Genomic DNA, 17,134 nt, shown 5'->3' with positions numbered 1-17,134 from the left:
ATCTAAACATAAAGATGAACCAAATACCAATGTCTGAACTGTACTCAAGCTTCTTTCAGCTTCTTCTCACCAGCCAGTGCCAGCAGGCTGATGGCCAAGATTCTGCCCAGGTCCCGAAGAATTTTCCGAACTATGACCTTCAGCCGTTCAGCCATCTGCTTGGCTCTGGTTGCTGTGGAAACCTCCTCATCAGGGTCACCAGCTAATGATCTCTCTTCATCATCTTCATTATCTTCATCTCCCGATGTCTCTTCTTCTTCCTCCTCCTCCTCCTCCTCCTCCTCCTTCTCATCATCATCAACATCATCATCATCATCACCTTCTGGGGTTTTATCTGTTGAATCATCTTCTAGCTAAGGTGGGAAAGGGACAAAAGTAAAAGTTTTAAAAGTAGTTACTGAATTACAGTATAGTCACACATAAAATTACAGTGGTGCACATTTTCTTCAATTACTGTTTATTATTTCTGTTGTCTTTACCTGCACTGTGTCATCTTTCCTCGTACACAGTAGTCTTCACAGGCAGAGGCCAGATGATAAGATTACAAATGTCTCTAAAATTGAGTAATAATAAAACTCAGAACTTTTTGTTTAACTTCCCTTTATAAACTTATTACTAAAGCTTATTTTGGTTTGAGTCTACTTTATAAGACAGGGGTGTCATGCTTACAGTGAACACAGACTGTGTCATTTTAATTTACTATATGTTTACAATACAAAAATAGGGGGACTCTGATGTCTATAATGTGATAAATCATGAAGTATTAATCAGACAGGGGTCAGTTGTTGGCTTGGGGACCATCTGACTTCCATAAATATGCTACATTATAAAGTCTGCCATGTGATAGTCTGGAAACCATCCCAGGTATACTCTGCCTCTTGCATTTTGTCAGATGCTTTTATAGTCATAGGTGTTGACCTGATGATTTTCCAGTATTCACTTTACTTTTTTCTCTATATCTGGTCTCCACCACCTACTGAGGAAAATATGTGGCTTTTTACCTGCTCAATGCTCCATTATGCCCGCCAGTTAGTCTTAGCTGATTTATTAAAGGAGGCTAAAAAATATAAAACTGTTAGTGAAGCTTTAAACATCATAATTGTAACTTGACAGTTCCAGCAGGCCCCATGAATCCTGCACATCTTTACAATTTGTCTAATCGCCGCAAAGTTTGCCCAATCATCATAGTTTCCTGTGAGTTTCATTTATCATAGGAGCCACCCCCCCTGCAAAATATTGATCGAGACATGTGTAATTCACAACATTTACTTCCTTGTTTCTAGTTGTGAAGATGCAAAAATGTGTGACATAAGCATCCCACATTTACCAACAAAAAGATACTGCTGAAGGACGCAGAGGAAAAACACAAAGGAAAATCTACTTCAGATTGCAGAAATATAGACTGATGAAGTCACTTGAGGAAGTCAGTGGGGTCACCCAACATGAAGATTCATCCTCAGTGGATCATTAACAACAAATGTCATCATTTGTTGTCATTAGCTTGTCATGGACCACAGTCAAGGGTCATTTGTGACCTGACAATTGAACCCAATGAATACCCACAGGAAATATCATAGAAACCTGTAGCCAGTAGTTCTTGAGATATCTTGCTCTGGAGGTGTTGGATACACCAATCAACTAACATACTGATATTGGAATCATTAGAGACCCTGTTCTTCACAAGGCAAAAACAATAGGGACCATGGGTTTATCACATCAACATGAAAAACGCTCAAAACCACTGTCTCCGTCTTGGCCGACATCTCTCTACTGTTTGTTTGGGCGGTTGCCCTGGAGACAGAAAGAATGAAAGAGAGAAGGTAAACAGAGAGGTAGAAACCCACAAAGACTGAAAGACGGCCGGGGGAGAATGAAGATTAATTATAGTCCTTAAAATAACAGGAAGGACAAATGTTAATAATTAGAGCAATGTCTGAACCCTGTGTCCTACAGGGAGCGTGTGAAAGATAGAAGACAGACAGCATACAGTATACAGGTGTGTGTTAGCAAGATTAGAACAATTTAGAGCAATCTATCTCTAATCTTTCCTAGTCCCCGTCTCTGCCTCCCTCAGTCAATCCACCGAGTGCAGCGTCAGGCCCTCATAAAGGCAAACACATGAAGCGACACACAAGACAAATGGGTCATTCAGTGTCAAACCATCAAACTAAACCCAACTAATCCTCTCTTTTCCCCAGTCTGAAACAGAGGTTTACCTGTCTGACTGACATCTCTCAGTGGATGTCCGCACACTACCTGAAAATCAACCTTGACAAGACCGAGCCCTGACCTTACTATCACCATTGACAACTCTGTTGTAGACCTTACCCAGACCGCAAGGAGCCTGGGTATGACACTCGACAGTCAACTTTCCCTTACCGCCAACATTGCAGCTACAACCCGATCGTGTAGATACATGCTGCACAACATCAGGAGAATACGTCCCCTTCTCAAACAGAAGGCGGCGCAGGTTCTGGTCCTGGTCATCTCACGCCTAGGCTACTGCGACTCCCTCCTGGCAGGTCTACCTGCTAGTGCCATCCGACCTCTGCAGCTAATCCAGAATGCAGCAGCTGTGAACGAATTGGGACCAGTCTACATCCAGGACATGGTCAAACCTTACACCCCGACCGTCCACTCCACTCTGCATCAGCCAATCAGCTTGCGACTCCCTCACTGTGAGCTAGCCACTCAACAAAATCACGACTGTTTGCAGAAAGTCAACACATCTTCCGCCGCAGACTCAAGACAAATCCCTTCCGTCTACACCTTGTTTAAGAAGACGATGTCAATAACCATTGTCAATTCTGGTGTTAATATAAAAAATTATAATAATAATAAAAATAATTAAGTTTAGTTCCACGTATTTTGCACTTAACTTAGGTCGGTTGAAGCACTTGTAGTTTGGCTTTTTGAAGCTAATGTACTTTCTTGATTCTTGCTGTTCTGGGTTTGTACCCTCATGGTTGAATGCACTTATTGTAAGTCACTTTGGATAAAAGCGTCAGCTAAATGCAACAATAATAATAATAATTACAAACACTCACCGATGTAATATTGGCAGCAGCCACCATTTCTCTGTTTCGGACCAATCTACTGCAGAGGATCACTGTCACCAAGGAAACCACACAAACGCCCAGATCAGGACACAGAAGGCGTAACACACTCCAAGGGTCCTCCAAAGGAAGCCTACAACAGAGAGAACCATGTGGGAAAAGGTCAAGGCGGTCAAACATTTTACCTAGAGCACATACAACTTCAAATCTTGTTACTTCATAAAATACCCAGATTTTCCACGCAATAAGTCTCTAAATGCTGTTTTTCCAAATGTTTTTGTTATCAGCACTGTATTTTGTATTACATTTGTAATTCTGCTGTTTAGTTAATGTTCTGCAGCTGACGTGTGTCTGTTATGTTTATTCTGTGTATTAGTCTTTATCTGCTCTAATTTTATGTTACTTGAAATATGGCGTAAATAGGAATCACTTTTGCACCATTGCAGACTATAATCTGGATTTACACCCTTTCCCCCCATCACTCCTCCTACCACCAATGAAAGCTGCATGAATAAGTGGAGCTACACTTAATCAAACACAAGTTACATACCTGGATACACCTATATGTCTGGTAATGGTGTCCCATTGTGAACAGTTATCGCCGATGCCAATGTTGAGCGGAGGGTACGTGTACAGGACTGTCTGAAAGCAGATATGAGCCAGTACAAATAGTAGACTGGTACAGAACACTGCTCTTATAAAACGACCAGTGTGACCTGGAAGACAAAAGGACAAGGGAGAAAAGGGATGTGGATCAAACATGTGTAAACATAATTTGAATGTACAGGACAAAATAATTAGAAGAACATCATTTTACTTAAACACACTATAATGCCCAAAGGAACACAAAGGAACACATGTGGCATTTTGATTGATCCGTTGTACCCAGAGTCAGAAAGGACAGTGGGATGTTTCTCAGCACAAAGACTCGAAGCAAACTGTTTCCATGGCTTCATCAAAAGTAAATCCTTTACCCCTCGACAACTTAAAGGACCTGGAGATCTTCTTAAATTCTTCTCTATCTCTCTTGTGATCTATGTTTTCTCCTCTAGGCTCATCATAGCTGGAGATGGGAGTTCCTGGAACCCTTTAATACTACAAACTTCTTGTCTTGACTTGACTGTTACTGGGACCACATCAAGTACAGTCACACTGTTCCCCTAGATACCAAACTGAAGTAAGCTGGCTTAAGAATACTAAGGAGAAAGACTGGGACTGTACCAGAATAAGACAATAGATTCAGTGCTTGTTTTTCTTCGGTGAGCTCACACAGTAAAGAACTCCTAGATTTGCATGATGTAAATAAGAGGTTTTCAAAGTTTTCTCCAAGGGCCCAAACAAGATTCTGTAGAGGCTCAGTGAATGGACAGGAAAATAAATTACATAAGTTATCAAGAGGAGATCATCTCACACACAATGGGTGTGAGATGGTACTATAAAGGGATAGTTCACCAGTTTACCCCTAGTTTCAGGGGTAAACAGTGTAGCTGAAAGGTCCACCAGAAGTGGCTAAGCTACTGGACGTTAGCATTTCCGACGGTCCGTGACTGCACCTCGTCGGAAGATAGCAGCAGACATTTAGGCTTAAAACTTGATGTAAATGACCTTGTTTCAAGTTGAACACTTGGATGACACCACACGAGCAGTATGGAGGCATGTTGTGTTTTTTTCTGTTGTTTTATTACATCTGAAGAAGGACTCACCATTGACTTCAATTGTATTGGATTCTGCTCTAACAAAGTTTACCCCTGAGAGTCCAGAAGTGTTTTGTGGACTCAAACACTTCACCCACCACCATCGGCATAGTGGTGAGTAGATAATGAGTGAATTTTCATTTTTGGATGCACTATCCCTTTAAATCACATTCAAGAAAAACATGAACATATTTTGTGAGGCCACCTTGACCTTGACCTTTTATCTTTGGCTAACAAAATCAAATGATTTAATCCTTGAGTCCAAGTGAATGGCTGTGCCAAATGTGAAAGGATTTCTTCATGGGGTTCCAGAGACATCACCTTCACAAGTCAGAAAATGTGCTTTGTGAGGTCACCGTGATCTTGACCTTTGACCCTTGACAACCAAAATCGAATCAGTTCATCCTTGAGTCCAAGTGAATATTTGTACGAAATTAGAAAAAATTCCCTCAAGGCATTCTTGAGATATCGTGTTCACTGGAATGGGACGAACGGAGTGAGAGATGGAAGGACAACCCGAAAACATAATGTCCCTGGCCACTGCGGAGGCATAGAAATTCTACAGAAGATAAAACTAGACCAGCTTCCTAATTGGCATTTTTGCTTTTAAAATGACTTCCACATGATCAACATTATCAACATAGTTGCTGATTAATCTTCTGTTAACTTAAGAAATTCAAAGAAATTATTCATCATTTCAAATGATGTCACGTGAAAGAGGTGCTCAGAATTAACATGTAGGGCACCACTTGGCTTCGAGTTGATGCTGACTGAGGACAGAGTATGTCTGGTCACAGTGGTGCAGTCACAGCAGCTTCCCCTGCCACTGTTTGTATTTCCAGCCCCGGCCCTCTGGGTGGAAAACACCCTCACACCAAGTTACAACCATTCTTTATGTGTGTGTGTGTGTGTGTGTGTGTGTGTGTGTGTGTGTGTGTGTGTGTGTGTGTGTGTGTGTGTGTGTGTGTGTGTGTGTGTGTGTGTGTGTGTGTGTGTGTGTGTGTGTGTGTGTGTGTGACTCAGTGTTACTAAACAGAACAGTAGCTTTAATGGTTTCCTCAGGAAGAAACATGCAGTATTGGCTTATAGTCTGTGTGTGGTCCTTTTTTATTGTATCTATATCTCTACCTTTGCATATTGCTCATATATGTCTCTTTTCCTTTGAAAAAAACAGAGAGAGCAGCAGCAGTGTGACCAAAATCTGTGGAAAAACCACCAAGTCACTTTTTCCCTCATGAAGCTCATTGAAGTTCAGTCAGGAAGACTTTGCCCCCATTCAATCAATCTCAAATCTCTCACTCGTTCTATGCTTATTGATCAGCTGATTGTGGGCGTTTCTAAATGGCCAATCAGATTCTGCCACAGTCTCTTCCACCCAATCATGCGGCTGCTGACAAACTTTTAATCCCTTCTCCTCTCTTCCGCAGTCAGCCGTCATTCAGTGACGTGCATAACCCACCTCCACCCCGATCTCCTCCAGTCTTCACCAATCATCATCATTTTTATTTTTAACAAGTCTGCTTGATATACAATATGCCTACTCACATACTCTACCATTACTGACAATAACTCCTCAATTCATTTACTTTCTATTTTGTTACAAACTGTTTATTCTATTCTTTCTGATGTTCTCCTTTACACGTGGCATCTATTGCACTTCTGTCCGTCCTGGGAGAGGGATCCCTCACATGTGGCTCTCTCTGAGGGTTCTACGTTTTGTTTTCCCCTCTTAAAAGTTTCTTTTTGGTAGTTTTTCATGACTCTTGTTGAAGGTTAAGGTGAGAGGATGCCATACCTTGTTAAGCCCTGTGAGACAAATTGTGATTTGTGAATATGGGCTATACAAATACAATTTCATTGATTGACTGATTGAACCACCACCAGTGTCTAGAATTCCTTTATTCCGATCTTCGTTGACTCGAAGTCTCTCCTGATTGAAACCTCGTAAGTCAGTAGACATTTAGTATAGGAGGCAGAGCTGAGCTGCCACAAGCACAGCTGACTGTCATAAACTAGGACACTCAAAGCCATCACAGCTCAGAACATACATCTGCTTTAGCCATTTTCTTAATGACACAACATTTCACCAGCCTTCTGTTTGAAGTCAATTTAACAATAGAGATCTCCTAACTTCTCATGGGAAACATGATTACGTTCAGTTCATCACATTCAGTTCATCACGTTCATCTCAGGCACACTAATGCAAAAAAAGAAAAAATGGGATTCTGTTTCCTGTGTATGTGTGACAAAGAGAGAGGCGTTTCCCTTCAGTCTAGTGTCCCTAAGGCACAAATGATTTAGGAAGTTGCAGACAACATGAGATTGGCAAACCATTCTCCGTCCATAAGCTACTGTATATCCTGTTATCCTCTGCAGGCTCACAGCTGGAGCTCGGATGAGTCACAGGACCAACACAGAGATAAAGTATTCCTACTCACATTCACAACAATGGGATGCTTAGAGTCTCTAATTTAGCAGAGCTGAATGTCTTTAGACTGTGAGAGTGTACCACACAAACAAAAGCAGAACATATGGACACACATATTAAGAACTCAGAACCTTCCTGCTGTGAAGCCATGATGCTGCCCTACACGTGTTCTTCTGTGCTTCTATAGTATACTTGTTCACTCATTATCAAGGACTAAATGCCAAACCACAGTAGCAGATATTATATTGACCCTTCAGATATTCTTTTTTTTAAACCTTCAGAGACCAACAAACTGAACGATAAGGTCAGAATAGATATGAAAAAAGCAAGAGCACTCACTATATACTGTAAATGCATGTCAGAGTTTTGGAACAATAACTAGATCTGTGTATGAGGATTCTGTGCATGACAGGACAGGACTGTTACAGACAGAGCCAGAGCCAGAGCCCATAATGACGCTCCACGGCCCCTGTTCCTCCTCGCATTGGTTGCAGCAGCCAAGAGCTGGAAAACAAAATTATCACAGAAGAAGACCATTCACACAGACCCTGAGGAGAGAGAGACCAGAAACAGCACCATCAGGTTTAAGCTCTGACTAATTGTTATAATAAATTAGCAATTAGTCCCATAGGGCTTAACAAGGTGCTACATCCTCTGTCCTTAACTCTCAACAAGAGTGAGGAAAAACTACCCAAAAATAACCCTATTTACAGGGGCCGAAAAAACGTAGAAACCTCAGAGAGAGCCACATGTGAGGGATCCCTCTCCATGTATATTCCTCCTACCCTCAAAATGTCTTTTATTAGATATGATGTTTAGAATTCTGTGGTCTATTTTACACAAACCATGGAAAGTTTCCAAAATAAGCAGCAAGAGTCTGGATCTTCTATTACCCTGTAAAAGGTTAATGAAAGCCTGTTAGCAGACACAGAGCAGACACCACTGCACTGTGAGCTTATATTAACAATGACTGAGCCTTCCAGAGCTTGAGCAGTCTTGCCCCAGTTGGCCTTGAATCTTATTTAGCAAACATGAAACACGACTATACCACAAGCTGGCAGCATGCCCCACTATCTCAGTCATCATCATCATGTCTGACACGGTTGTTTATCTCAGTGTCTGAAGGTACACACAGTCTCTTACATTACTGTATTACACAGCATGGGGGGCAGTGTTTGGTCATGACACTCCCGTAAGGACTTAGCACAGGTTTCAGAGTGGCAGACAGAGTGTGGAGGCACAGTGGTCTGTCAGTGTGTCTGAGCTGTGAAAGCAGAGGGTGGGGTTGATCTCACTGAGGCGGAACAAAACATGCATTTCATTTGTGTCACTCCTACAGCATTATGTTTAGACACAAGTCTTCATGTTGAATCATTAGAGAGGTGCTGCATGTCTGACCTACTCAGACAGCTTTTGTAACTTCTATGATATGAGACCAACATGTCAAACTGACATTATACTTATGAGGTGCATTCTGGTTGAACAAGAGACATATGGTGCACCATGATATCATGTCGTTTCTTCATCAATCAAAGGGCCGTCATATCTTCTGTGCACTTGTGGCTTTATGGTACCGGTTCTTGTTCTTTTTTTATGTCTGCTGGTATGGTATGAAATGTGTATGTAATGCGTTATATCTTGTGTCTTTTTCTTTGTATGAAGTATTCCTATAGACAAAGTGGATTGGCACTATACATTGTATTGTATCATAATACAATGACAATAAAGGCTTTCCATTCTATTCACAACCCATTTAATGACACAACTAGAAATACCGCACTGCCGATGTATGATTCTGCCAACCAGTGCAGTTTCCGCCAAAATATATTTTCTTCCAGATAAATATAAGGTCACCTTGTGACTTTGACCTTTGACCAGCGAAATCTGAAAAGTCTATATCTTTGAGTCCAAGTGACAACTGATCAAGGACTGAAAATCCCTCAATCAGATTCAAGAGGCCTAAGAACATGTTTTGTGAGGCCACCATTACCTTTGACAACAAAATTCAGTCAAATCAACAGTTAATCCCTGAGGTCAAGAAAAGGTTTGAGCCAAATGTGAAAGGATTCCCTCAGACATTTGGGAGATATCCTGAGGAAAATGCTAAAATGTGCTTTGTGAGGTCACAGTGACCTTAACCTTTGACCTTGGACCATCAAAATCTAGCGTTCTTGAGATATCGTGTTCACACCAATGGGATGAACGGACAGACGGTCAACCTGAATACTAAAATAATACCTTCTGCCATTGGATCTTGCCGGCAGAAGTCACACTGTACGTCCAGATTAATCACAACTTTCCCATCTAAAACAGGGTCAGCAGCATTTAGGAGCTGGAAAACTGTGTGGATACCAGATGGAAACGTAGCAACAGTAATACGTTTTAAAACAAACATTTATCAATGTGGACATAGCCAAACATTTCTTTCTCACCGTACTTTGTCACCTTGGTGTGATCATCAGCAGGAGATCGAAGTATCTTTTAATCTTCCAAGTTTACCCAGAGTTAAACTCACTTCGCACAGTATGACTTATTCAAATTCAGGGACCTGATGATCTCATTAGGATCAAACCTTTTTTTTTTAATACATTTTGATGTAACTATTTATTCAGTGATGCTGCTTTGTAAATAGACCCACACATGCTTATAATTATATCCATTCAGCCATTGAAACTCTATTTTGAAGTCAGAGGCAGCCACGCATAACTAAACTGCAGTCATGTATAATGGAAACCTGGCAGGGAGTGAAGTACACAACACTGGTACCAAAGAGTTTTTGGTGGGTTAGGGGGTTTAACCCAGCAAATGTGAAAATGTTAGAAATGTTACCTTTAGTTAATTTGTCATCTTTTCAAAATGTTGGTGAAAAATGTATTTTGATGTGATGGTGGCATAAAAGGAAAAATCAAGGCATCACTGAGTTTATACATAATTAAATCCCAACCCCCTTCTTAAAGTATAACTATAGAGGGATAGAAGTCTTTGACATGCTGCATAACGCTATAATTGAATATTTGAAATCATGCCAGGTGTTGAGTAATCTCGAACTCTAAAAACTGTCTCTTAATTCTCCTCAGAGCCCAAAGCGGCTGCTTCCACTTAGTTGCTTGAATTTTTTCCCCCGTTCAATTTATACATCTGTCTGTCTGTGTGTGTGTGTGTTTGAGCACGTGTCAGTGTCTTGGCAGGCCAGAGGGTTTTCCATTGGGGGAATTCCCCTCTGCCCCCCACCCCCACCCCTGCACACCTTTAACTTTACCCAGTCTCCCACCAAAACAAAAGCCTCTCCACACATTTTTATCACTGGATCATAAAAAGTGTCTTTAACAGAGACAGACTAGAACATGACTTTTGTCCTACTAGCAACTAGGACTAAAGATCATGATTCCTTTTAGCAAGGATCATTTTCTTGTCAGCATCGAGGGAATTATTAGTGGAAACTAATTGTTGGAACTTTCACAAAGAATATTGTGTTCTTTATATCATACATGATATAAATGCCACTACATGTATGTGTATGCTATATAGAATTTATAACCCTTTCTGATCAATAAACCAGCAAGATTAAGAAAAATCAATATGGTATTATATGACAATCTTCAGGTGACATTTGCTATTTTTAGGTTAAGATACTAATTTGATTAACACAACTAATTCAGATTTTACAAGGTAAAGTAAAGCAGAAGAGGCAGTGTGAACACTTGGACGATCTCAAGCAGCTGTAAACACACAGCTTCCTCTCTGTGTGGTACAAACTAATGCATACATATGTCTCTATTAATAGACAGTGTGAAAGAATCCCATCTTGTTTGACCCCCAGTTATATACTGAGACATATTCAAGAATAACACACACACATGTTTGTACTTGTCTCTCAGTGAGGACACTCATTGGCATAATGCATTTCCCAGCCCCTTACTCTAACCTTAACCATCCAAACTAAATGCCTATCCCTAACCCTAACCTAAACCTAAACCTAAACCTAAACCTAATCCTAATCCTAATCACTAACACTAACACTAACACTAACACTAACACTAAAACCAAGTTTTAATCCTCACACAGCCCTTTGAAAAAAGTAAGGACCGAAGGACCCAAAATGTCCTCACTTTCCAAAAATGTCCTCACTCTGTGGGGTCTATGCTTAAAAAGGTAATCTTTAAGTAGAGGAACACACACACACACACACACACACACACACACACACTTCTATTAGCAGACAGAAAACATAATGTGTCGCTAAAATGTGACTAAATGTACTATAAGCAGTACAAGATGGAGCGCGACAGCATGAATGAACAAAAACAGTGAAACATCGCTCCAACACACAGCTGACAAATCCCATTTTTCATGTCGACTTAGACTCATGTCAGCACTTATTTAGCTCTCTGTGTTTGAAGTACTGGAGTTGCATGTCTGATGTGTCTTGATACAGCTATAGGTCCTACAGTTGATGTTACAGCCCATTACATCCCATGTAGACAGGCAGAAAATATTCTCCATCCTGGTTACCAGTTACACCAATACTGACTGTTGAGGATTTGTTAATGGGCTAATTGTGTGGGATGAACAGTCACTCATAAGAACACAGGTGAAACGTCTCATTACATTTATAATTTTCATGTGGTAAAATATTTTATGGGAGCGGGACTCATCTGATGATTCCATTATTATGACGACATTTTAATTTATGTTGGTATATATATATATGTTCCCTTTATAATAGAAAATTCAACTTACATTGTTAAAACAAAACACTTTTGTCATACCATCACATATCTCATTAAAACAAGCGACTTCTGTTTATTACACGATGAGTTGTTATTTTTGCTATAAAATGAAAGATCCAGCCATTACATACATTATGATCAATCATAACATCATTGATCTAGAAATGTGGCAGGGTGTTTAATATTTTAGGTATGGATGTAATATACATTTATATTGGTTTTGTATAAGTGGGTACGGTGTCAGATTATCAATAACTATTCTCCTACCAGATTAATGAATCAGCATCAAGGTCCTTTCACTTGAGTAAACAGAGTACTTCCTCCACCACTGGGTGTTACAGTCACATTTAAATCTAAACATCTTGACCTTGATTTCCCTTCAAGGCTATTACTACTGTTCCTCATTCACCACTGGTGTAATCACCACTTTAACCTTTGTTCAGCCTTTCCTGGTAAAGTTAAATATAAACTTAATCCCATTGAAAATCCTCAAAAAGCAGATATATGACAACTGCTGCTGGCAGATGAACGCCATTACTGAATATTCACTTCTCTGTCAGCTACAGAGGTAGAACTACAACACACAGAGTACCTCCTGCCCAGTGGAACATTTTATTAGGCAGCAAATTCTCTTTGCTACCTGAAACATATATCTGTACAGTTGATTACAAGACACAGGACAGAAAGTGCCTCCAGGAGTTAGAGTAACTGGAATAATTTGACCCCCTGCAGTCCAAAGAAAACAAATAGGTGCAAAATGCCATAATAATACATCGACAGATGGGCTTACCTCGGATTGTGTGTTTATTAGGACACAGGAACCACGGCAGCAGCAGCAGGTAGAGGAAATACACCAGAGACAGGATGTTGTAGCGAAAAAGACAAGCTGCAAGACAACAAACAATCTAATCAAAGCACAGCAATTATTCAGACATACATTCACACATGTATCTGCGACTGCATGTATGACAAGTGGCATCTTACATTCCCATAATCCCTGATCTTAAAAGAAACATGTAGTTGAGGTATGAGCCAGTCATGAGCTGGTACATACAACTGGAGTCTGAAAACAAACTCTGGACTCCATGTTTTTATGGCTGCGCCTTTCCATCAAATGGAAACATTTCACAAATCTCCTCCCTTTTTTCTTTTTCAAATCACCACAATCTTTCCCTAATTTATACCAGATAGTTTATTTCCCATCAAACCAAACCAAACCAGACATTTATGTGTTATGTCACATTGTTTTTTCTGGACACTGAAAAAAGACCAGATTTGTTGTCTGCCATTTCTTCTTTTGATAGCTGTGATAGCTCATTTTCTCGATTATAAGTTGTGCACCTTGTAATAAGTTTACCCTTTTTTTAACAACTAAATTATTTTGAGGTATTTTGGATCTCAGTGAATCTCTCTGGTCATGCTTCAGACAAAGTAAACCAACCCAACCTCAGGGATCTTAAGTTTGTTTCCTGAAGTCTCTACAGAGTCTGAGCCTGTTATTCAGACTGTGTAAGAAATACTAAGAGAGACTTAATGTCAATCTTGTGTCTCTGTCATTAACTATTCTTAATGTGAACAACCTGTCAACCTATTTTCTCCTGCTGCTCAATCTCTAGTCTAATCCCTACCATGTATGTCCTCCTTGCTGCTGTTGAATACTGTGTCTACACTGACAGCATAATGACAGCAGCAGCTGCAGCGCTCTGTCGTTGTTTATACAGGGTACTAAGAACAGAATTGATTATACTGTACGTCACTTGTGCGTTGGCAGCGCAAAGAGCCCAACACATGGTCATGGTCATTAAGGAAGTAGACTCGAGGGACTTTTCATACTGATACATGACAAGAAACACAGAAGTGCACCTATGAACTTTTCTTCCCGAGCACTGAGGTTATTTCCTGGACTGCCCCGGTTCTGTATCTTGGTGACTTGCCACGGGCCCAAGAGGGAGTAAAGGCACAGTAGAGGGTGTGGACGATGTGAATGCACACTCCAATCCTGTGTTTTTGCATGGTCCGCTGCTCACCAGCATGTACGTATTATAGTATTTTGGTCATTTTATTCTTTGAAATTAAACATTTCTTTTAACTCACGCAGCCTATTTATTTATGTTTTCCTCATCGTTCTACTTTAGGTAACATCTCTCACTCAAAAGAAAGGGAAATGGTAGTTGTACCTGTGGCAGTTTTGTAAAAAAGACAAATACACCTCAAACAAAATAATGCTCCACAACACATCCAAATGACAGAGAGACAAGTATCACATCAAAAGGGTTTGTTTAACAGACCAATCCTGGATGGTAAAAAGGATCTCTGACACAGACAGAGTGTAGCACTTGTAACCTGCACCTTCTTCCTCATAGCAAAATCTCATATTCACCAGAGAAAGGAGGTGACACATCACCGAGGACTGGCTGCGCATTCCTTTTCTTTGTATTGCACTTAAGACATCCATGTTTCCAATGATGGCCTGTATGCTGATGCCTCTTCTTACAGCCATCTGAAGGCCTGTTCTATCTGCTGTCTCACAGGAGTGATTATACGTATGGTCACACCACAATTACATATATGGCATAGCCACTGGTTACAACCTGCACCACCAGCAGCAAACATCTGAATAATGAACATCAAATCAAACAAATCATCAATAAATATTCTAAGGGTTTTTACTATATTCTTTGTAATTGTTTACTATGCATAGAAATATGTTGATATTCCGAATAGCGACATCTTTCCTTTCTATAATTCTGTTTTTGTATTTCGTTACCCACCTGCTTGCTTGCTTAAATTGTGCAGTGTAAACACCGAGAATACCGTGAACATGACTCATGTTAACAACGAGCTCATGAGTTCCAGCCAGAGTCTGGTAATGGTAACATTACAGTTGCATTGCAATGTGAACATTAAGCAGATGACTTCTTTATCACTTTTTGTGTTTGCATCCTGTCCACACATTTCTATGAACTTCATCATCTGGACTGTATCACCCCTTTAGATCATTTTTTATGAGGTGCTGCTGGCTTGAAGGAATTCAGACGATCTGGCAATATTAAGACCTGGAAATAAAGAAAATGTGAAGGTTTATTTCCTCCTGTTAAACACATGATTTGATCACTATTAGCTCACCCAGGATAAAGGAGTAGATTCGTCTCAGCCTACTTAGATCTCAGTTTTCAACAAAGAAGTGACAGGTTTACAACACAAGTTGCCATCTGGCCCAACTTGGTTTATTTGAAGTGCACATCACCCAAATAATCTCTGGATAAAACATAACACTGGTCACATCACATAACTATGAGAAATCATTTGACACACACACACAAACACACACTCACTCATGGAGGCAGAACCCCAATTATAAATGTTAAAATAAAGCAGGACACAGGGAATTAGAATCAGACTTGCAGTAACTTGTTATCAGAGCAAAACCAGTCACCCAGTCTGTTACATTTGGGAGGAGGTATAGAAGGTTCCTATAATAGGACTGTACAGCCAGCAGAGCCTGCACTTGTTGAAGTCATGTTTACATTATTTCCCCTAAAGAGTATACTGTACATTCATTTAATGTATTACCTCCATGGTTTCTCTGCACTTCACAGCAGATTCTTGTTTTATAAAGTCAACTACTGGCCACTTACACACAGTCTGACAAGTTGGATTAAAATCGATCGGGTCTATAACATTGGAGGGTCTGAAGTAACAATGTATTAAAAGTCGTTTTACCTTGAGCTTCAGGACCCGTAGTTTTAAATCCTAGAGCAAAAGTGCCCTTTTTTATTGTTGGTTTTTACATTATTGAATAAGTTCCAGTTTGCCTGCCCTAGCTGCCATTAAATGAAATAAATCAAGATCATGAAATCAAAATATCATGTAAGGAAATTGTTAATCTATAGACATACTGTTCCTTAGCATTTAATATTGATATTAATACACTGCAGAAATTTAACAGTATTTAGCACATAGTACAGTCTATCTACAGTTGAATTATTTAGCAGTTTTTAAAATACTAACTAGTATTCTTTAACATTAATACATTCCACTCGTAATGTGGGGATCATTCAAATAGGATCTAATTCTTTTGTCCCTCTCACTGACCTTAAAAGAACAGTCCCATCATGGTACAGCAGTCTTAATGTTGTCTTTTGTCTTCACTTAACTATGTTTGTCCATTAAACTGTTCACAATGAGCACAGAGAGTATGCCTGGAGAAAAAAACTAATTCTGCGGACATCCTCCGGAGTTCATGTCTGAAGATGGCTGTGGAGTGCTACACAGCCTTGTTGTGTGTAGCTCTTAAGCTACCTGTTCAATCCGATAGGGCGGGACTCTATAAGCAACAAAATGGAAAAGAAGCTTCTTGTGGCCTTGTTCTTGTCCTGAGCTGTATGATGTGTCACACAGAAACTATTACCACAAAGACAGAAGAACCCATTTGTGGGAGCAGATCTACCGGACATGTTGGTGTTATACTTACCCAAGCTCAGCGTTTTTTTTGATCAAGCACTGGGATGAAAGGCTATAATAAATTTCTTTCTCACTTTATTGCTCTCTCTGTGCTATTTAGAAAAAAAAAACGTGTTAACTGCGTTATTTTGATCGTACAAAATTAAAAGCGTTAACTGTTAACGGGTAGTGTTTTGCAGCTGGGCCCGTACTGCCCCTCATGGGGCATGACGAGATGTCAGAGGGCACTGAAAGAAGGGGGAGGGGATATAAGGTGGGTTTACTCCAAAGATCAAAGATTCACAAGAACAGTTTACACGAATGTGACTAGCTAGGGCAGTAAATGGTACACTTTAGTTTTTACGCCCACTCAATGAGCATTCACACATAAAGCTCCTCTATAGCCAGAATTCAATAGATAGCAGATATCTTGATTTATATTTCCTACTAGTCATATTGTAAGGATAACTAGTCAAAATGTATTAGTAGATGACAAAAACGTAATTGCAGATGGTTAAGTGAAACGTATCATATGTTAAAAGGGCTTGCCATAAACAATGGCAATATTAAGCATCTCATCATGTTAAATACAATATGTAAGCCTCCAAGATGTAGCTACATAAACACAATGCACAGCAGCAGCACTGTGCTTATTTCAATTAATCATCATAGATTTAATAATGATGATGATGTATTACATTGTCTCCTGATATGTGAACAACTACAAAAAAGATGATCTTGTCATTTGCTGCTATATTTGTGCTTCGCTGAAGAGGATTCGTA

General features: G+C 39.9%; 1 protein-coding gene across 1 annotated transcript in view; it reads right to left on the bottom strand.

Moving 5' to 3' along the window:
- piezo1 (piezo-type mechanosensitive ion channel component 1) overlaps positions 1 to 17,134 on the bottom strand; it is a 77,648-nt gene that overhangs the window by 42,603 nt on the left and 17,911 nt on the right. Inside the window, exons 2-5 of the mRNA XM_035172832.2 lie at positions 12,699 to 12,794; positions 3,607 to 3,772; positions 3,048 to 3,189; positions 71 to 353 (exon numbers count right to left, since the gene is read on the bottom strand). Coding sequence (XP_035028723.1) covers positions 71 to 353; positions 3,048 to 3,189; positions 3,607 to 3,772; positions 12,699 to 12,794 — 687 coding nt within the window. The remainder of the gene's footprint in view (positions 1 to 70; positions 354 to 3,047; positions 3,190 to 3,606; positions 3,773 to 12,698; positions 12,795 to 17,134) is intronic.

The sequence above is a fragment of the Hippoglossus stenolepis genome, chromosome 12, assembly GCF_022539355.2.
Source record: "Hippoglossus stenolepis isolate QCI-W04-F060 chromosome 12, HSTE1.2, whole genome shotgun sequence".
Lineage (NCBI taxonomy): Eukaryota > Metazoa > Chordata > Actinopteri > Pleuronectiformes > Pleuronectidae > Hippoglossus > Hippoglossus stenolepis.
This window is presented reverse-complemented; position numbering and strand designations above follow the sequence as displayed.